Here is a 20,997-nt window from a genome sequence, read left to right on the forward strand (position 1 = left end):
TAGGCCAGCTTGTGGTGAGTGACTTGTTCTTCTCCAGATAGGGACAGGGAGAGGCTTGAACGTTTGGGCTGGGGAAAGGATAGGGGCAGCTGGTGTGGGTGAAAGAGAAGGGACGTTGTGGTGGGAGGAGGGGAGTTAATGTTTCACACCCACCCCTCCCACTCCTGTAAGTCACAAAGTTCAGGCCTGCCAGGCCCAGCCCCTCAGCTCACCTGCTATACCCCTCCCCTGTCTCTCTGGGTTTGTATTGTGTGGGGCAGGGTTTTCCTAGAAGGGCAGCTATCAGCCAGGACGGGGGAGCCAAGCCCCTGAGAGAGTGTGGCTGGGGGTGAGGGCTTACCTCCCAGCCAGCATCCTGCAGCAGGTACATTATTAGGACCAGGTGTATAATGTGGGGATGCCAGCAGTGCTTCGGGCTGAGCAGGGAGGCAGGGCGCCAAGCCCTGCACCCACGCTGAGACCCCCCCTTGCCCTGAAGAGCTCCCCCGCCCCCCCCGGAAGGGGAGAGGGAAGGGAAAGTTGTTCTCTGCGTTTTGCAGCTGGGGCTAGAGGACTAGAGCCCGGCTCGATCTGAGTCCCCGCCCGGAGCCTCCTCTCAGCCTTGTGTCTGATGGCGGGGAGCGGGGGGGGCAAAACCAGGAGACGATCGAGCAGGCTCCGGCTCCCGGGCGCTGCTGGCTGGGCAGTGCCAGGGCGGGGAACCCCCCCCCCCAGCGCCGGGCTCAGCGCTTCCCCCCTCCCACGGGCTCTCCCGGGACACAGGACCAGCCCCTCCCCCGCCTGGGGAGCCCCCCCCCCGACCTGATCGGCTTGCCCCGCCCCCACCGCTCCCCCCACCTGCTGGAGCCGCCCCACCTGGGCAGCGGGCCCCGCCCCCGACTCCTCCTCCCGCCCCGGGCTGCGCGCCGGCACCTGCCGCGCTCGGCTCGGCTCGGCTCTGCTCTGCTCCGCGGCGGGATGAGCGCGGCGCTGCAGCCGCCCGTGCTGGGAGCCGGCGGGATGGAGCCGCTGCCGCTGGCCCTGGGGCTGGCCGCGCTGCTGGGTGAGTGAGCCGGGCCGGGCCGGGCCGGGCCGGGCCGGGCAGCCCGAGGGGTGGGGATCGCGAGCGGCTGGGCGGCCGGACTCTGCCCCGGGGCAGGGACAGGAGCGGTCCCGGGAGGGGAGCCTCGAGCGCGGCGTCCCAGCAGGTGCGAGGCGCGGGCGTGGCTCAGCCCCCGGCCCCCCAGATCGGGGGGCTCCGCGCCTCCGCGGGGTGCCTTGGCGCTTCCCCCCGCCAGGCACGGGCTGGCTCCGGGCTGGGGTGACCGCTCCCCACCGGGAGCCCCGCAATCGGCCCGGGCAGACCCGACCCATTTCGCAAGTTTCCAGCCCCCGGGCAGCTGGAGGCGCTTCCCCAGGCTGCCGGCTCAGAGCCGGCCGCGGAGGGCCCCGGACCCCCTGGGCAGGTCCGCCTGGCCCTGCTGCGGCGGGGGAGAGGGGTCTGCGCCTGGGGGAGCCATCCCCGGACACTGCAGCTCCGGGCCAGCCTGGGCGCCCTCTCGTCTCATGGCTCGGAGCGGGGCCAGCCCCGGGCGCTTCAGCCGCAGGGCAAAAACCCGTGAGGGCGCCAGGGGTGGGATAATGGATCCCCAGGGGCAGCGCCTCCCTGCCCCCAGGCTGCCCGCGGGTTGGGTCCTGCCTTGAAGCAGGACAGTGGGTGTCCCTGGCGTTTTCAACACCTGGTCTAAGGGTAGCTGTGGATGTTCGCCTTGCCTGGGCCAGAGGACCCAAAATACAGGGGGTAAGGGAAGGGCTGGGTAGCCAAGCCGCTTCCTTACTGAGCATCACTTGTGTGCACAGCATAGCCTGCCTTTACCACCCGCCGCCCTGGAAAGGGTTAAACACTCTACCCCTGTGCGCTGCACACAAGAAGTACACTGGCTTTGGACCCCTACCTGAGTCCAGTTGAGCCGAGCTTTCATCAAACACGCCACAGTGTTTCTCTGCACAGGCTGTCGCCCTGGCCAAGTTGAGCTTTCTACTCCCAGCTGTGGGTCAAACTTTTCTATTTAAGTCTCCGTTGTTTGTAGTGCGGTGAGTGTGCGTTGTCCCTGTTTGTTCCCTGAACTGGGTTTGTTCAAACTTTCCAAACGGAAAGTCACCTTTATGGAAAGAGACCGAGCCCCAGAAATATCAACCAGAAAGGAGAATGTTTTGGAAAGTTACAAGCAACTGAAAACAGGGTTTGAATGAGACCCATTAGGGAACCTTAACTGTCGTAGTCCTAGAGACCCTCCCTGAATGAGAGATTGATTCCAAGCACTGTTAGGATCTGGTCTGATCTCCTGCCTAACCCACGCCACAAAAGTTCGCCCAGAGTTTCCTGCATCAAGCCTGTTAAGTCCTGTCTGATTTAGCGTGGGGTTCGGTGTGCTCTGTACCTGGTGTATCTCTGAGGTCCAGTCATGGAGTTATCAAAATGCTTTTCTGGGTTTGACTGCTAAAGCAGCCTAGGTCTTCCAAATCAATCTGCGTCGGCCGCTGTCTCAAACAGCGGGTGAGATGTGGAAGAATGAGCTGCATTCTAGGCTCGTTCAACACGAGCAAATTGCACTGGTGTAACCGCGTCCGCCGGCGGTATGAAAAAGCCACCCCCCTGCACGGCGTAGTGATGCCGCCCTCAGTCCCTGTGTAGACAGTGCTATGGATGGTGACGGGAGGCCCCCGTCCGTCGGCGTAGGAAGCATACACTGAAGTGCTGCAGCACCGCGGCTCTGCTGCTGTTGTGTGTTAAGCGTAGACAAGCCCCTAGTCTGCCTGGGCAGCCCACAGCAGACGTGCAGTGTGTGCCCCTGGATATATCTTCTTGCTGGCAAGGACAGGCAGACAGAGACCTTGTCTGCACTGCAAACGTATGTCGACCTAAGCTACATCCGCGTACAGCCGCTGCGGTTATTACATGGCTGGTGCATGTGCACACTGGACGCCTGGTGTTGGTGGTGCACGTCCTCACCAGGAGCGCTTGCACCGATGCAGTCTGCTTTACTGACGTCCGTGTGAGCTGGTCAGGCATGATGCTCGCCTCTTTAAGACGCAGGACGGTTCAGAAACCTGCAAGCAGGGACGTTCTTTCCTGATCGGTGAATTGCCTTTGGGAATGTTGAAATGCTAATAGCGATCGTGGGAAAGCCAGCCTGTCTCTTGATCCCCTGGTTCAGGAAGCCGTACACCGGTCACTTCGACAGCACCAAGGAACAATTCACATACAGGTTCAGCAGGTGCAGAATGACAGTCAAATGTGCCTTTGAGTATCTGAAGGGTTGCTGACCGTGGGCGGCAGGTATCGTAGGCAGGGGGAGGCTGTGCCTCCCCAAACAGCCTAGTGTAGCCGTGCTTTGCCCCCTCCTGCACATCCCAGTGCTCTCCCCGGCTGGCTTGCCTCCCACTCCCGCAGGGACTTAAGGCGGCTGGGGCTGGGGCCGGGGCCGGGGCCGGGCCCCCTGGAACACTGGGGCTGGGGATGGCCTGGCTGCCCGGAGCACTGTGGGCACTGCGGCTGCACCGCCCGGCCTCCCAGAGCACCGGGGCTGGGGGCACAACTGCACGGCACTCCTGGGCTGGCCGCCCAACGGCACTCCTGGGCTGGCCGCTGCTGCTGGGGTTGCGGTGGGGGTGCTACTGCGGGGGAGGGGGTCAAAAGGGAAGGGTGGGCAGAACGGGAGGGGCCAGAGGCTAGCCTCCCCCGACAGCTGTGTCACTGGCTGCCCATGTTGCTGGCGTTGTTTGCTTACAAGATTGGCCTTCAGTGAGAAAAATATCCCAATGGTTATAGCTGCCAGTTGTGTTCTGCATAATATCTGTGAAGCTACAGGGGAAAAGGGTGGCGGTGGAGTGGCTGTTTGCTGAATGTGAACAGCCAGATACCAGGGCTATTAGAAGAGCTCAACATGAAGCTATATGGTTCAGGGAGGCTTTGAAAGACATTTTTAATAGTGTGCCAGAGGAGTGTGTGTTGCTGAAGGGTGCTCTGCCTGGCCGTGCTCATTTTCAGCCCGGTATGAATCTTGTAGTGAGTGCAATGTACGTAGGACTGTAACATTGTCAATGCACCTATAAATAATGTCTGTGGATGATGTTATGGGTTCTGTGACAAAGTGAAGTAACAGGAAATTGGTGAGTGTCAGACCTGCTCAGCACCAGACAGCAAATGTTGTGAACTAATAAAGGTTAATTTTGTTCCAAAAATATAATTTTATTCCGTAACATGAACCAGGAAATTAAAAAAAAAAATACAAAACTTAATCAATTAAGGGAACAGAACTTTTGAAGGGGAAAGAACACTCATTTCCATTTCAGGTACATATAAACCAACCATGGCTTTCACAGGTCAGTGTATGTGATGCTGTGAATGTCTTTAATGTCTCCCAAGGTGGATTGGCAAGGGTAATGCACTGACCCCTGCTGCCACCTGGGATGTTGGGGGCAGGGAGGTATAGGGAGGTCCCGATATTGAATTCTCAATGGGCTGCAGGCGGACGCGAGCATGGGATTGTTGAATCTGCACGTCTGCCAGAGTCTACAGCATCTCAGTTTGCACAAGCACCTCCTCCTGCACATTCCTCTCCTTTACCTGCACCTTTCTCCTCTCCACTCCGTCCTTCTCCAGGCTGTCCGCAGTGGTGATCCTCCAGGCCCTGTGCTCCTTCCCCGATGCAGCATTGGCTTGCAGAATCTCCTGGAACATGTGACCCCCAAGTCCTCTTCCTCCTCCTCTTTTAGCACCACATCGCTTGTTGGCCTCCCTGGCCTTCTGGTACGCCTGCTGCAGCTCCTTGGGTCTCCCGCAGTGCTGCTGCGGGCCCCTGTTGTAGCCATTCTCCTGCCTCCCACCAAGCAATCTGCTCGTTGATGTCCATGTTTCTGTGGCTGGGTCAGAGCTCTTTTTGCACAGCCTCTTCTCCCCACTGGCCCAGGAGATGCAGTATCTTCTGTCCGCTCCAGGCAGGAGCGCGTCTGCAGCGTCTAGCTGGCATGGTCAGCTGGGCGGTTACACTCAACAATGGAGAAGTGCCAGGTGCTTACCACACTAGGCAACCAAAGATTTCAAAAATACTCAGGGCTTCAATGGGGAGGGCAGTGGAGTTCACAACTGTGACCGGTGTGGTCACTGCGGGGCATTGTGGGACAGCTCGTGGAGGCCAGTAACAGCCAGTGTCAGTAAGGCAGTGTCTACACTATCCCTGTTGACCAAACTACATTGACCGTGACTCTCCGCTGCTCTGGGCGCTGATGTTATTAAGTCAGCGTACCAGGGCACTTATGTCTGTGGGAGCCAAATGTAAGTGAAGACCAGAGGTGGGCAAACTACGGCTCGCGGGCCACCTCCGGCCTGCGGGACCCTCCTGCCCAGCCCCTGAGCTCCTGGCCCGGGAGGCTCACCCCCGGCCCCTCCCCCGCAGCCTCAGCTCACGGTGCTGCTGGCACAATGCTCCGGGCGGCGGGGCTGCGAGCTCTTGCCGGGCAGCGCAGCTGCAGGGCCGCGGCCTGGCCCGGTGCTCTGTGATGCGCGGTGCGTGGCTGGCTCCATCCGGGCGGCGCGGCTGTAGCAACCCCAGCCCCCAGTGCTCCAGGCAGCGCGGTCAGGGGGCGGGGGTTGGATAGAGGGCAGGGGAGTTCAGGGTGGTGGTCGGGGCAGGGAACGGGGGTTGAATGGGGGCAGGGGTCCTGGGGGGTGGAGAGGCAGGAAGGAGAGGGGCGGGCGGTCCGGGGGGCAGTCAGGGACAGGGAGGGATGGACGGGGCAGGGGTCCCGGGGAGGCCGTCAGGGAACAGGAGGGTTGGATGGGGCAGGGGTCTCGGGGGCCGGGGGGGGGTGTTGGATGGGGGTGGGGGCCAGGCCATGCCTGGCTGTTTGGGGAGGCACAGCCTCCCCTAACTAGCCCTCCGTACAATTTCGGAAACCTGATGTGGCCCTCAGGCCAAAAAGTTTGCCCACCCCTGGTGTAGACACATGCACAGCTCGGTTGACTTACACTGCCTTGTGTGGACCTAACCGTATAGTGTAGACCAGGCCGCTTGGAGAGCAGGTGGAGGCTGCAGTGATAGACGCCATTTCTGCTGTGCTGCTTTTTACTTTGCTTTGCCTTTTACCATTTGTGGTTCCCACAACCCTCCCTTGCCTCAAATGTTCTCTTGTCTTGGTTTGGCTTGATCTAATTTAGATGGCAATCTGCAGGACGTAGCATGTGGTTAATCTGTTTGTAGGGCACTGTGTAAGTGTGTCTGGGCCTTTATAAATGATTTGTGACGATATAACTTATAGAGTCCGTGACAGCGCTAAGCCCATTAAAAATGCTACCCTACAGATTCCCACCCTGGAATTGCTGAAATCACCGAGAGCTGGGAAAGGAAGTTACTTTTTAGTAACTGAAAAGTTTTGAAGCTAATTGTGAATTAACAGCGCTCACATCTGTGATGATCACAGCATTGGCAATCTTATTCCGTGTGGGCTCGCTTGGGAAACGTGAAGTCTGTCACTTTCCTTCATTTGGCACGGTTGGTGAAATCTGTGCGTGTACTGGAGTGGGGTTTCTATCTCGCTAGTGTAAAGAGGTGAGTTCTCAGGCAGCCCTACCTCCTGCTGGCTTCTTTCCTTCACCCCTGGCCCTCGACACCAGGCCTGTCACACCAGCTCTCCAGTGTTGCAGGGGCCAGGAGGCAGGCTATGTCCTGGACCCAGGCTGATGATTGGTTGCCATAATCTTTCCAGTAACGGTCTGGACCATTGCAATGATCTGACTGTAAAACAGGAGCCAGCCTTCTGAGGCTGGGGTGGGTATGCAGTGTAACCCTCCCACGAGGTTTAACGCCATGTGACTGACCCGTGGTAACTGATGCTGAGCTACCCTACTTTAGCTATCGCAGGAAGGACCTTTCGGAGCCTCTCTGGTGCTGGAGGGGGGGTTCTGCTCTCCGGAAGGGACTGCCTGGTTCGATACATTGTTGCAACACAGGAGAATTGAACAAGAGAATCAGGAAACTCCTCCTAAGAGCCAGCTGCACCAGGCTGTGGAGTCCCCCCTCCCCCAAAGGTCGTGGCAGTAGCTTAGGATGTTAACAAGATTGTGCTGTAAGGAACAGTCCTGCACTGGGCCCTGGGGAATGGGAGTGACTGTCTATTTCCAGTTCTAATTTCCATGATCCTGTTGTAACGCTCTGAGGCACGTCCAGAGCCATTGCGCAAAGAGCGTGTAAAGTTCCGAGGTTTAACCCGGGGGGGGGGGGCGGGAGGGGGGGACAGGGAGGGGGATGGTTGTGACAAGGCAGACTCCATAGCCAGAGCCCTCTGTAGCTTGGGGGTCTAAAATTTCAATGAGTTTTCTCCCTGGCGAAGCCTGATCTGTACTTTCTAGCAAAGGGGCAAGACCCGCACGAGATGAAACTTCAAAAACAGACTCCGAGAGACTGCTCAATTGGAATTAATTTGCAAACTGGATTTATTTAGGCTTGAATAGAGACTGGCGTGGATGTGTCATTACACAAAGTAAAACTATTTCCCCATGTTTATTTCCCACCCCCCACTGCTCCTCAGACATTCCTGTTAACTGCAGGCAATGGCCCACCTTGATTATCACTACAAAAGGTTCCCCCCCCTCCCCCCCCGCTGGTAATAGCTCACCTTACCTGATCACTCTCCTTACACTGTGTATGGTAACACCCATTGTTTCATGTTCTCTGTGTATAAAAAATCTCCCCACTGTATTTTCCACTGAATGCATCTGATGAAGTGAGCTGTAGCTCATGAAAGCTCATGCTCAAATAAATTTGTTAGTCTCTAAGGTGCCACAAGTCCTCCTGTTCTTTTTGGGGATACCGACTAACACGGCTGTTACTCTGAAACCTGTTTGGAGTTATTTCCTTGTGGCACTGTTTCTGGACCCTTCCTGCAGCTAGCACTGCACTAAGGACAGAAGCTGGCAGGTGCATCATCGATGTAATGGGTTTTCAGCTTCCAATATAAGTCTCTCTAAATGACTCTAAAAAGCTCTTTTCAGTCATCTCTAATGTACATGCAGGCAGATCCCAGGGACACCCAGACCCTCACCAGAGGCTGCTGTTTCTTCCAAGAGCCCCTCTCTTCATGGTCTTGTTTGCAAATTGAAGTCAGTTACCTGGAAACCAGATTGACACTGGTTGTAGTACTTGCAAGGCCTGGGATGGGGGCTAGGCATTGCATTATATCTGCAGCGTATCTATGCTTAACTGGAGCCTAAATTCCACCCCAATGTAAAAATATTGAGCTAAACCAGCTCCTTGTGCAATGAATGCCTAGCATAAAGTCATTCCCCGCTCCGCCCCCATCCCTGGCTGGGGCGCTAGGTGCCATCGTAACAAGGGACAGTTCTTTGTTTGAGAACCTCATCACCACATTCCTGTAGACTTGCGAATGCTGATTCAAAAGCCTGGTCTGTAGAAATGTTTTCATTTTTCTTTCAAATTCCCTGGAATAGAGAAAGATTGTGAATTCATCCATCTGCAAAGGGGGAGGGACCAACGCAAAAATGGAGTAAGGGAAACGGGCATCACTTCTGAAGCTGGCCTGCCTGAGAGCCTAGATTCCAGATGAAATCGTCCCAGTGCTTCACCAATTTCCTTGTTCTGGAAATACAAGGAAAACGCAACAACAGAATTAAACTTTGTGTCAAACTAATTGTCTCTTTCTTCCGTTTGGCGCAGCAAGAGTTAACGCAAGTCAGCCAACTTCTATCTAGAGTAGAGAAGTCACATTTTTCATGAATTTTACTCTCTTGAGTATAATGCTCCTTCTGCCCCAGGGTCGTGAGAAATGCAGTGGGGGACTTTCTCAACATGCACTGCTCCTAAGGCCAGCTCCTCATATCTTCATTTATAAATAGTCACTGCCCACAAACAGCCAAACTTTCTACGCCCCTGAGTCAGGGAAGGGAGGTTCCTGTTAGTGCATATTCCTCTTCTTAAAGGCTAATAACGGGGTCCATTCCAGAAAACATCACTTTGGCCTCCCTCAAAGTCCTTTTTTTTAGGATTTTCCCCCACTTGGGTCTCCTGTGATGCTCGCTCCTGAGCAAGGGTCCATCATGCTAATACCGGTGCTTCTAGGAGAGCGCTTGTCTCTTGGTTTAATTTCTGTCTCGGTTTCACATCGCGTAATCATCTTAATCCTATAGAGCGAGGTCATCAAAAGAAATCCGTCTTCATCCTTTAATTCCCAAATGTTTAATAGCTTATAGGGTGGAAATCTGATTGGGGGAGTGCACTCCGGAATTAGGAAGCACTGCAAAATGTCGGAAGTCTCTTTTCTGTGACCTTTCCAGTTTTATGGTGAGGCTTTTGTTGGACCTTGAAATATCCCGACTGGTCTCAGGACCAGAAATCCAAAGCATGATGTCCCCGTTTAAAATCTTGGAGGAGGCTTGCTCCTACCGTTCAGCCAGATGGGGTCAGAGCTGGTTTGTTAACTAATCCTAGTTTCACTTGCAACTAAATGATACGCCTAGTGTGATACGTTATATAATCCACACACACGCATCAGTGCAGTTCCTCTTATGGATACTGGTAACTGACCCGGCCAAACGCTGAAGGGCATTGATCACTACTGCACTGGCCACTCAAACCCAGACCCTGTAAAGCAGGAGTCAATATCGTCGGGCTGTAACGAAACTAGTACCCCAATAGCTCACCTCTCCCTTGGCTTTTATTTAATTCTGTTTAACTTGGTAGATCATGCACTTTGTCTTTAAGGCTGTTTCTGGCTCTGTGGAGGAGGAGCGCTTTGCCCTGGGCTCCTGAGATTCTCCATATTTACCGGAGCATCGTCAGTAGCGTGTGATGCCAGGGGCCGTGGCCAGAGCCTGATGCTATGCTGTGTTTTGGGTTTACACGTCCTTCTCATTTCCTGCCTGCCCTGCAAATGCCCATTTCCATTGGCTGGTGGCATCTACCCTCTGTGCCCTCCCAATCCTGCTGATGCCCTACAGCGGCCATAGCATGAGCTGGAGAGCATGTGCCTTTCCTCTGGGCATGTCGCAGCTTGTGCCAGACAGGTGTCCTCAGTGCTGGGGGCCTGGATGCCATCTGTGAGGGAGGAGGTTGTCTGAAATGCCAGTGGCTGCCTGGGCTCTGTTTGACTTCCCCTGCATGCTCACCCCAGGCCAGCTGCAAACCCTGCCACACACCCAGACCCTGAGCGGGGTTTGCCCTGCGATGGCACCTCGTGCCCCTGGAGGCTGCTGTGGTACTGAGGGCAGGGAGAGTGACTCCTCCGTTCTCAGCACTGGGCCAGGCAGCAAGGAGCTGGCAGGGGATGGGAGAGGGAGTAGGCTGGGGAGGTTGCTCCCTAGAGCCCCATTCTCTCCCTCCCTGTTTGACCCTAGAGGGCCTCACAGGCCACTGTGCCCCTGGATGAATTTGTGTTTGTGCACAGGGACTAGGAGCTCTGTCCTATTGAAACACCTGGGGCCATGGACAGCTACTTGCTGTCAGTATATGTGGTTATCAGCTGATCTCTGTGGATAGGACCCCAGGGCACAAGGAATGCAGGAGGCTGAGGTTTTTGGCGACCTGGGTCTCAATTCTAGCTTCTCCTGTGGCGTTACGTGCAGTCTCTCCTCTTGTAAGTGTGTCCTAGAGCGATGGCCGGAGCTTCGCTCTGTGCTGTGTGACAGAACTGGCCCCGGCCCTGGCCCTGAGACGCTTTCCTGGCACACTGAGAAGTGTGACAGCTGCCACGATGGCCGACACTGGGGACTGAACCAGGGACCTCCAGAGCTGAAAGAAGGAGCCTCTCCAGCTTTATTTAAAGAGCCAGGCTCTGTAGCTGCAGCACTACATCCCGTGTGGACTGGTTCTTGGGGGCTGGGGGGGCAACACTTGCTGGCCAACAAGGTACTGTGCACCCCCCAGGGGCTGACAGATGCCTGGAGTTCTCATCACGTCTGTAATTCTGACTTTTAAGGAAAATAAACCCAGCAGAGAGAGACTGAACAGAATCTAGCCCGCGTTAACTGCTGTAAAAAACGCCGCAGTCCAGTCCAATCCCAGCAAAGCAAACGCACACTGCGGGCAGGGGAGGCCCCTGGGGTGAGTGCCTGGGCAGGAAGGAGACCAAGCTGTGCATCGTTTGTATAGACCTGTATTTTCCAAAGCGTTCAGTGATTGGGGGGCTCCAACTCGAAACCCCTGAAAGGGGCCTGATGTGCAGAGCAGAGGTGCTCAGCACTTCTGGAAAATCAAGTGCAGTTAAGGTGTAAAATTGGGCTCCCAGAATCTCTGGTCACTTGAAAACTTGGGCCATTTGCCTCCCGCGGGTAGAGGACAGTAATATAGCGGTGGGGATTCCCCATCTGTCTTCACTGCATGCAGTTCAGGCCAGGGGTGCCCCGTATCGCCATGCCCTAATATTGGGTCAATCTGTATCCGTGGGTTCTGTTATTTTGGTTGGACTAGGCCTGGCTGAATCCAGCAGGGATTGGAGTTGGCCATCCAAGATGGTACCAGCGCCGCAGCTGGTCCGAGAGAGGGACCTCAGCAGGGCTTTGCCTGCAGGCAGCCCCCAGCTGAAGCCTTAGGGCTGCCACTCCAGAGGCATTCCTGCCTCTACTGACCTCGCTGCCCCCGCTGGGGTTACCCTGTTCTGGCTGGTTCCAGGCCCTCCGAGGGAGGGCAGAAAGGTCTTGCACACAGAGGCTCCGCTCAGGCAGCGTGGAGGCCAGGGGCCTGAAGAACCATGGCTGGGAAGGAAGGGTTTGAGGCAAGGTGGAGTGGGATGGGGATTTCTCCTCCCCCTGGCTGTAGGTGAATCTGACCTGGGCACTGCACATGAAGTTGGTGCCTGGGAGAGAGTATCTGGGGCTCCCAGCAACAGCCTCTGAGTGGGGAAAAGGTGCCATAGCTGGGAATCTCCTGTCCTCTACAGGCAGACCTGTCTTCCTGTCAGGCCCCCCTTCCCTCCGGGGAGAGGGGGAGACACCCTGCAGAGAGAAATGGCATAGGAGCTCCTGGGTGCTGAGCACTTGTGAAAATCTGGGGTGACTCTCTGGGCCCCATTTGTGAAATGGGGGTGATGGCTCTTCCCCCGCTCCACCTCGGCCGGGTCTATTTAGCACGCCAGTGCCCAGCCCGGTCCCCTGGCAGGGTCGCCACGTGCTGCTGTAGGGCCCAGTAGCCCAATGAAAAGGGGACACGCCGAATCCATGAAGGAAACGGGGCTAGAAGGGCATCAGCCTGGCTTTAAAAACCCAGGTGTCCGATCTCTGCTGTCTGCTCGCGGTGCAGAGAAGGTACCTGTCTGCTGTCTGTCTGTCCAGCCTTCGCTAAAGGTTTCCCATGGGCCAGGCAGATGCTTGATTGGTAGGGTTTGCCCACCCAGGGAAGTTAATTCAGACGGAGGTAGTGCATGCATTTAAAGCAGCATTCTGTGTGGACCCTCTTATTCCAGAAGGAGAGCGTCCACACAGGGACGTCGTCAGGAATAACTCCCCTGGCAACAAGCCCTACCTCTCTGGGTCTGGAGTACAAGTCGCACCAGGGAGCAAGGGCCGGGCACGCGTGGTGTTCTGACTGCCTTGACTTCGCTGAAGTCAGCAGTCCAAAGTGTGCTCTGCTGCACCTCGGACATAATTCACACTGTGAACTTTTTAAAGCTGTATTAGTTTATATGGGCATAAGCAAATAACCCCTGCAAAGAGCTGCCAGACGTCCCCTATGGGCGGCATCACTAGCCCCAAGGGTTCAGACATTGAGTAAGCTCCTCAAAATCACAAGGCTTCAGAAATAACCCTTGAGCGCTGATTGTCTCTGTGTTGAAGCCTTTAGGGTCATTCACACTTGAAACTTTTCTCTGCAACCATGATATTCCTGTTTGATTAAGGAAAGCCAAGAGTCTCCCCTAATCCCCTGACTCCAGGAGCTGGGGCTCCAAGGAAAAGGCCAGATGTGGCGAGGCTCCTGATGAAATGGGGAGAGTTGCTGAGGCTGTGGGGTGCCAGGGCTGCTGCTGCCCCACTGGTTTGGCTGTGTTTGCAGTGACCCCTGTTGCTGACGCTGTGAAACTGAAACTCCGACCCCTTCCCAGCAGTGCCAATGCCAGGAAGAGGGCTTTAAACCAGCAGATGGGCTGGGATGTCAGCAAGGTCAGTGACTTGTCTGGGACATACAGCTCCCGAGGCCGGATGTGAATCAACCCTGGTTCTCCCCAGGCCCTCAGCAGAGTGTGCGGCTAGGGGCTGGACGGTTAGCTCTGCTACTCTCCTTCCTGCCCAGCACTTACAGCCATGGTCAGGCACAGGGAAGGGGAGAGTCCATTGTTGTCCCCTCTTCTGGGAGAGCGTAACAAGTCCTCTGCCCCTCTGCAGAGAGAGAACCAGAAGGGTCATCGAACCTATCCCCCTGCCAAGGTGCAGGATTTGTTGTGTCTAAAAAGCTAGCCCATGGATGGAGTAAGTCCATCTTTCCAGGCCTCCTCTGAACCCTGAGACGTGAGGGGCAGGGCTGATGGCAGGAGAGAGGGGACCCGCGGGAGGTATTTCGCAGAAAGGAGAGGTTGGCTAGAAAGGAGTGGGGATCTCCAGAATGAAGGGGGTGAAATAGTACAGCTAGATTCCAGGGCTATTCCTCCTGCCCTGAGAGGTTTAATAGTTCTTCATCATATTTAAATAGCCAGATGTGCATCCTAGTTAGTGATTGGGTCTATTTCTACCAGTGCCTCATCAGTACAGCGCAGGCAAGGCCTGTGTTATCATTAAACTCATTCAGACTGCAAGCTCTTTGGAGCAGAGATCGTCTCACTGTGTTTGTACAGCCCCTAGCACAATGGGGCACTGTGCTCTGTCGGGGGAACTTCTACCCACTACTGCGATACAATATCCTGGAGCTGGACACACGACGTGTTATCTACAGTCGTATGCAAAATTGTATGAGAAGTAGCATGTGAGCTGTACTGTACGTGCATGCTCACAAGGGGCAGAATTACAGCTGATGACTGGTAAAAGCTGGATGAAACCTTGTTATGGGTTGAGTGAAAACCTCATTCAAACTGATGTGTGAATGAGACCACTGAAGAGAGTTGTTGGAAGGCAGGTAAGGGGCCACACCTAAAACAAACCTTCAAAGCCTGCCCAGAAACTAGCTTCGGGTGGGCAGAGAGTTGGGCTGGGTATTGTGTGCCCAGGAGAACAGACAAAAGAGAAGTGACAAGAACACAGGGAGAGGGAGAGGCAAGAAAGCCGAGCAGGAGCCTGGGAGCACAGTGCAGCTCTGGAACAAGCTAGAGAGCTCTTGGCTTTGGTGTTGGCTCAAGAGCCTTGGGGCTGGCGCTAAGAAACGGGTCCTCTTGTTCCTGGTTCCTTCTGCATTCGGAGGCCCAGGACTTTGTACGTTCCTTGTAAATAAACGAGCTTGCGTAAAAGAGAATACCAGACTCTTTCAGTGTCTCCTACCAATGGGAACGTTCGGGGCCCTGAACTTCAATTAGCCGCTTGGGTCACAAAGGGGCCAACAATTGGAATATTGAATACAGTGTTTCCTGGCTTTTGAGTGGCTAACGTTCCATTCAAGTCTCTCCTGGCCTGGATTTCATAAGATGTTTTTCCAGCATATCCGAGGCAGTAGCGGAGGTGAGGGATTCTTTGCAGATGTGACTGTGGCAGGAGCTCTGAGGGGAGCGTGAGATCAGTACAAGGTTTCGGTTGGTTTTTGTTAGATGCGCAAACCTTGGTGGGGGAGCGTGTGAGCGGCAGCCTGGGAGTTCTTTGCTTGTCGCTGTTTCGTGCCCTGCGCCGGTCTGGAAACGTGACGCTGTAGCCGGTAGAGTGAGCGTCTCTAGGATTCCCTCCTGGCTCCTCGGCCAGAGGGACTGTCACCACCACCGCAGACTGAGATGACGGGCTGGGGACTCCCCATGGAATTGGTGGGGATGCAAAGCGTTTCTGAACCTACATCCATGGAACGCCCTGTGAGGTTCACCCTCAGTGAGGCTGGGAGGAGCTGGGCTCAGCAGAGTGGGGCTGCAGTCCTGGGAACTGCCTGCCCCCCAAATTCCTCTTCCACCCAAGCATGGTGGGCAGCCCACCAGAAAGATGAGGAGGGTGAGATGGGAAGGAGAGGCAGGCTGGGGGAGTGGAGGGAACTCGGGAGAGTTGGGGCACATGAGCCATAGGAGCAGAGAAGGCTGTGACTCTGGTGAGGGGACCCAGGGCCTGGTCAGTCTCAGGGTAGCTGGAGTTTTTTGCATTGCTTTTTGAGCAGATAGGTCTTGGAACTAGGCCTGCTCTTTTTGAAGTCTTTGGCAAAATTCCTGTTGCCTTTGCTGGGAGAAGGGTTGGCCCCTAGGGGTCCATGGAGAAAGGAAAAAAATCCTGCCCTGCCCTTGTGTGGCCCTTTCCAGCATGCAAAGCTACTCCTGAGCATCAGCATTCTGCCCGGGTAGCGTTGGGAACCCGCCGTACACAGGTGCAAACAACAGGAGGGGATGGCAACCTTCTGGTTCTGGAGCTGCTAGATCCCTCTCAGGGCATTGTTCCTGGCTTTTCTGTGAAACCAGGATGGCTAAAAACTTACACTTTGTTGAAAACAAAAACCAAGAGTCTTTTATCATCCCCTGACTCCAGGAGCTGGAGCTTGGGGAAAACCTTGGCTATTGTGAGACAAGGCACCCCTGAAAGGCAAGGGAGAATCTCTTGACAAGTAGCTCACTGTCACTCGACAAGACTGTCCCTCTTTGAAATAGAGAGAAAGAGGGAGAGAACAATCTTCAGCAGCTGACCTGGCCCCTTTAACACGGAGGCAGTTTGGGGACTTGCAGTCTGCTTCCTTCTTGTGAAGGATAAAGTGTCCATATGGTCACAAGGAAAAACAAAGTGAGATCAGGGTGGTCAACTGAGGCTAATGCGAGGCTAATGTCATCTTACTGTGTCAGGCGAGAAGCAGTGTCCGGGCAGCACCTGTTCCTGCTTTCAGGGAGAGCCGTTTTCCCCAGCATTGCTCTGGAGCCCAGCAAGATGCCCGCAGTAGCTGCGGTTGAGGTACCCGGCTGGCTAGCTCTGCAATCCCCCCTGGATTTATTCTGGATGCTGGAATGAGTTTTTAGCGACTCTAATATCCTTAACGACAAAACCTCTGCTAAAACCCCCGTGCTCAGAAAGGCACAACACGCAGCTGGGGAACAGCATGTGACCTGCTTGGCAGCTGTCTCCCACAAAGAAATCATTAATCCGGTGTACCTGCTTCCCTCCGCCAAAGTAATGAGAAATGCTGGGGTCAGAGGGCAGGGGACAGTGGGGCTGAGGGGCACGTGCATTTGGGTGCCTCTGTGTAAATCAGAAATTCAGGGGGCAACTGTTCTTTAAAGAGAAAGCATTTTCCATCTAGCGGATGGGGCCGAGGCAGGAGTTTCCCTTAGCTGGCCAGGTGCTTAGAGCCCATACATGTGAATAAAAACCGTGCTGCTCCTGAGCACATCAGCGCAAAGACCACGCAGGTGGTGAAAGAATTAGCTCTGCCGGCGGTGGTGGTTGCTGCTTATATTTGCCCACTAAATCTGCGTCTGGCTGTGGTGGTTTCCAGCAGCAGGGTGAAGCAGGTTTCCGATGGGTTTGATAGTTAATGTTTTGTACTGTCTGCCTTCCTGCGTCAGTCCTAGAGCCCTCTGAGCCGGAAGGGGCCCCAGTGGCTCAGCGGTTCCTGCCCTCTCCCCTGGAATTACGGCAGGGATGAGTTTTCATTCTCCCTCAACCAGGCGAGTTCGGCTGGGTGACGTGCTGTGCCCTCTCCCCAAAGCTCAGCATGTGAGCAGTTGGATCAGATCCCGGGAACGGAAATCATATTGGGCAGGGCCAAGCTCTGGTCGGGCAAGCCAGGGGGTACCCCATGTACGTCACGTCACAAATCAGGCCTTCTGCATCTCAGCCCAACCTTCGCCAGCGAACAGCCTGTTCCTGCAAGCCCCGCAGGGCAACCCGGCTGCCTGGGGACCTGGGTCTGGGTCTCACCAGCTGTTATGTGCTACGTAAATGCATCAGCAACGCCAAAGATCCATGGCTGCAGGGCCAGGGCTCGGCTTTTCTCAGATGCATCAAACTCTTTCCTGGGCTCCCCCCGTCTAGCGAGGCCACCCCCTGCCGGGGGAGGGGGTGATCAATCCAGAGCAGCAATGTGGGGACGTGCTCTGGGTCAGAGGCCTCGGAGCATTCCCTGAGTGCAGGCTCTTGCCATCATGTCACTGGTACTTCAGCATCCCCAACCTGACTGAGAAACAAGCGGGTGATTCTGGCTCTTTGGAGGTGGGAGGCTGCCTTTCCCCAGCCCTACCCGCAAGCGTCCTCCCAGAAAAGCAATGGGACACTCCAGTTCCTGCCCAGTGGAGGACTGCTCTCTGAGGTTTGGTCTCCAGAGCTTTGGCTATTGTTTAATGTCGAGCAGTGAAGGGTCATTGATTTCCTGCTGGGTTTCCCAGATACCTACCCTACGTTGTCTTGTATTTTATTTCATCTCTGGATACCTTGTTATATCACACAAAATTCCTCTCCCCCTGGGGCATAGGGTATTACTGTCTGGAGGTGAGCTGTGAGCAGCCCACTCTTGATGTGGGGGTCAGGAGGGCAATTTACCAAGGAAGGTCAGGCGGCTGATACAGGAGACTCTTCAGGATGTTATTTCAGTAACATCGCATCAGGAGTCAGATGCGATGTTACTGAAATAGCCCAGCATCGCAAGTTACCAGCAGAGGCATAGGGATGTTTGCTACACAGGGCTAAAGTCTCTCTGCAAATACCCTCTGTGATTTCCCTTGGCTGTAAGGTGTGATTCACCCTTCTGGGGCAGGGTTGCTCCTGGTCACCATCTATAAGAATTTACTTATTATTCTGAGCCGCGGTACAGACTATGGGGGTGTGGATTGTAGAGTGCGCTAGCGTGTTACAATCTAACTGCCCCACGTGGTGCGGACTAAAAGGGCCCCAGTTTGCATGAAGCTGAGAGAGGTCGCATTAACGCAGCCCTGGGTACCTTTCGGTTTGTGCCAGCAGCATCCACGTGGGGCGGTTCGAGTGCCACATTTCGGTGTGCTCTGTAATTGACACCCCTGTTGTCGGGCAGTGGCGTAGTATAGACTGGCCCTGTGTTTATGGGAAGCAATTTCGTCACAAGGCCTTAATTAAAAGTGTGCGTGTGTGGGCAGGGGGCGGGGGGGGGGATAGCTCAGTGGTTTGAGCTTTGGCCTGCTAAACCCAGGGTTGTGAGTTCAATCCTTGAGGGGGCCATTTAGGGGTCTGGGGCAAAAATTGGGGATTGGTCCTGCTTTGAGCAGGGGGTTGGACTAGATGACCTCCTGAGGTCCCTTCCCACCCTGATATTCTATGATTCTATGAAAAGATCAAAAACCAAAGTGGGGATTCTGATGGAAGGAGGAAGAACACGTCTCTTATTGAAAGGACAACAGGCAGGTGCCAGAGGATGGAGTGGGTAGCAGTCCTGGACACTGTGTGCTCGCTTAACCGTAGTTTGTTCTTGTGTGCAGCTTTGTTGCACTGCTTTAAAGTAAACACAGACGTAGTTTTTTAAAGCCACCATGCTTTTGATCAGGAGCCTCGAGTTGGAGGAGATCGGGCATGTCCTGCCTTCCTCTGGAATCCCCCTGCTTCTGTCCTAGGATGTGTTCCACTGTCAGAAGATCGGTGATCCTAAGGGCACGCTGCTGAGCACGGTCCAGCCCTTCCCTGCTCCCTCTTCACTTGCTGTTCACACCCTACACACCAGCCTCCTCCAGTTTAGTTGTTAACTTCTCCCTTCCCCTGAATATCTGTCCTGGCTGATTTTCTCCTCCAATATGTTAGCTCGACTGACTCTATCTGGAATTTCTCTGGTGCCTCCCCAAATTTCTAACCTGTCTAGGTCCCTCGGTGTTCTTCCTGTCCTGCACTGGTACCCCAGTGGAGCGTTGGGTGTGGACTTCATTATTATGCGCTCTCCTCCGTGCCCTTCCAGACTCTGAATAAACATGTTAAAAATAGAGAGCTGGATGTTGCCAAGTGACCACCTTCATCACATTATTATTTAATAACGATTCTAATACTTTCTGTAAGCAGATCTCCAAGTGCTCAACGATTCTTGACCGCCTTGTAGTGCGGTAACGCCTTGGAGAGCCAGGCACAGGTCAGGCACTAGGCGCTGTACAAACCGAACGAAAAGCTGCTCCCTGCCCCAGCGAGCTCGCAGCCCAGCTGCATTCGTGAGTTTTCCTTCCGCCTTGTCTCACTACGAGCTGTTCTGCAACCACAAGGCAGGTGTTTTGTAAAGGCGGGGGGAGAGCTTTGAGAATCGGACGGCACAGCCTCTTCCTCGTAACGCTTATTTGTGATTTTCAATAGATATTGAAATGTCCGTTGATAATTGTGACCCTATGGGGTTTTTTTTTGTGGGGGGGGGCGGGATGGGTGTCTGCCCCACACAAGGCCTGAAGGGGGTAAGGGGGCCAGGTGGGCCAATTAACCGCCTCGGCTGCACCTGGAGGAGGAGCCAGGGAGCAATGAGGACTAATTAAAGAGGAGGCTCAGCTGCCCAGGGACAGGAGGGGCCTGTAGAAAGCCCAGTAGCAGAAAGCCGAAGGGGGCTGCAGAGAGAGAGAGGCTGCAGGGACACTCAGGGTGAACGAAGGCAAGGTGGGAGTTAGCCCAGGGATACAGCAGTAAGGGTCAGGACTGTGCAGACCTTGACTGCTTGTTGTAGGGTCCCTGGGCTAGAAAAGGACTGGGTTCCCCTTCCAGCCACTGGAATGCAGGGCGATTAAGGGGCAGGGCAAGGAAAACCTGCCTGGGACAGTGGGTCCTGAAAGACTTGACACCCCGGAAGGAGAGGACTACAGTGACCAGGCCAGAGGGCCAAGCCCCAAAGCGGGAGCAACTGAGTCCCGAGAGAACGAGACTGAGGGTGACAGAGTGCAACTGCAGGAAGGGGTTCAGCCTGGCAGAGCTAATCCCTAAACCTGGCCAGAAGGAGGCGCTGTAGTGGTGAATAGAGCACCCTGTGGTAGGAGGGTAAATCAGACGGCTAAATGTCACGAGCCTCTGCAGAGTAGACCATATTTGCTAAGACTCCAGGACGCTGGACTGGAAGTAGCCAAGTTCTAAACATCTGATCTGGGCATGCACAGATATCGTCGAACACTCGTACAGATTTCTTGGCTCTTCAAGGCAGCCTTATAGGGAGACAAGCTCTCCGCCTCCAAGCGGCGCCGGTCGTAATGGCACCTGCAGTTAGCTGTGGGGAGGGGGCGGTGAAAGGCGGCAGGAGTTAAACATAAAGCACAGGTGAGGCCGGCAATGAGCTGACTGTGACGGGTGGTGTCTCAGGGGGGCTGAGGCAGAGCAGGAAGGGAGGGCTGCTTGTGGCCCATTGCTGGGTAACTGTAGCATTGCACTTCCCAGCTTGCCTGGGGAGTAGAGAGACTGCAGCAGTTGCACCCCACACTTGGTCTGGGTCGTAGGAGGACTGAAGCGGGATTAGCCGTCCCGGTTCTTCGGGAAGGTTCCAGGTGTGTGTGTAAGCGCCCTAAGGGGATTAAGGCACCTACGGAAGCTTGAATTTGGAAGCGCGAGGTGCCCATGCCGGTCTGTGGAGGCGGGCGGCTTAGAGAACCTGGTGCTGTAGGTCACCCGTGTGCACGGAGCACTCTCACGAGGGCGGGGGAGACGCTGCTGCATATTAATTGGAGCACAGTGATGCTGGGCTGGGGACGCCCTGAGACCGTGACCTCACGCTAGAGAGGGAGAGCAGCAGCTCAGGGCCACTGTGTGCTGACATCTAACCCAGCCTGCTGCGTGGCAGCTGAGCAGGGGGCCAGGTGGGCTGTGAACGTTGCACGGCAGAGAGGCCGTGTTGGGTGGTTAGGCCGCTCTCGGGGGGCGGCGTTATGGAGTATTGGAGTGATGGCACGAGCTGCCTGCTCCGGACGGGGGGACACGGGCGTTCGTCAGGTGAGATGAGAGCA

The 20,997-nt window shown here is 55.2% G+C and overlaps 1 protein-coding gene across 1 annotated transcript in view; it reads left to right on the forward strand.

Moving 5' to 3' along the window:
- Nucleotides 1–907: 907 nt before the first annotated feature.
- The window catches only part of ESAM (endothelial cell adhesion molecule), a 92,258-nt gene continuing 72,168 nt past the window's right edge, over nucleotides 908–20,997 (forward strand). The window contains exon 1 of the mRNA XM_084611662.1: nucleotides 908–1,042. Coding sequence (XP_084467788.1) covers nucleotides 958–1,042 — 85 coding nt within the window. The 5' untranslated portion in view covers nucleotides 908–957. The remainder of the gene's footprint in view (nucleotides 1,043–20,997) is intronic.

This window comes from Lepidochelys olivacea (assembly GCF_965140295.1).
Source record: "Lepidochelys olivacea isolate rLepOli2 genome assembly, chromosome: 22".
Taxonomy (NCBI): domain Eukaryota; kingdom Metazoa; phylum Chordata; order Testudines; family Cheloniidae; genus Lepidochelys; species Lepidochelys olivacea.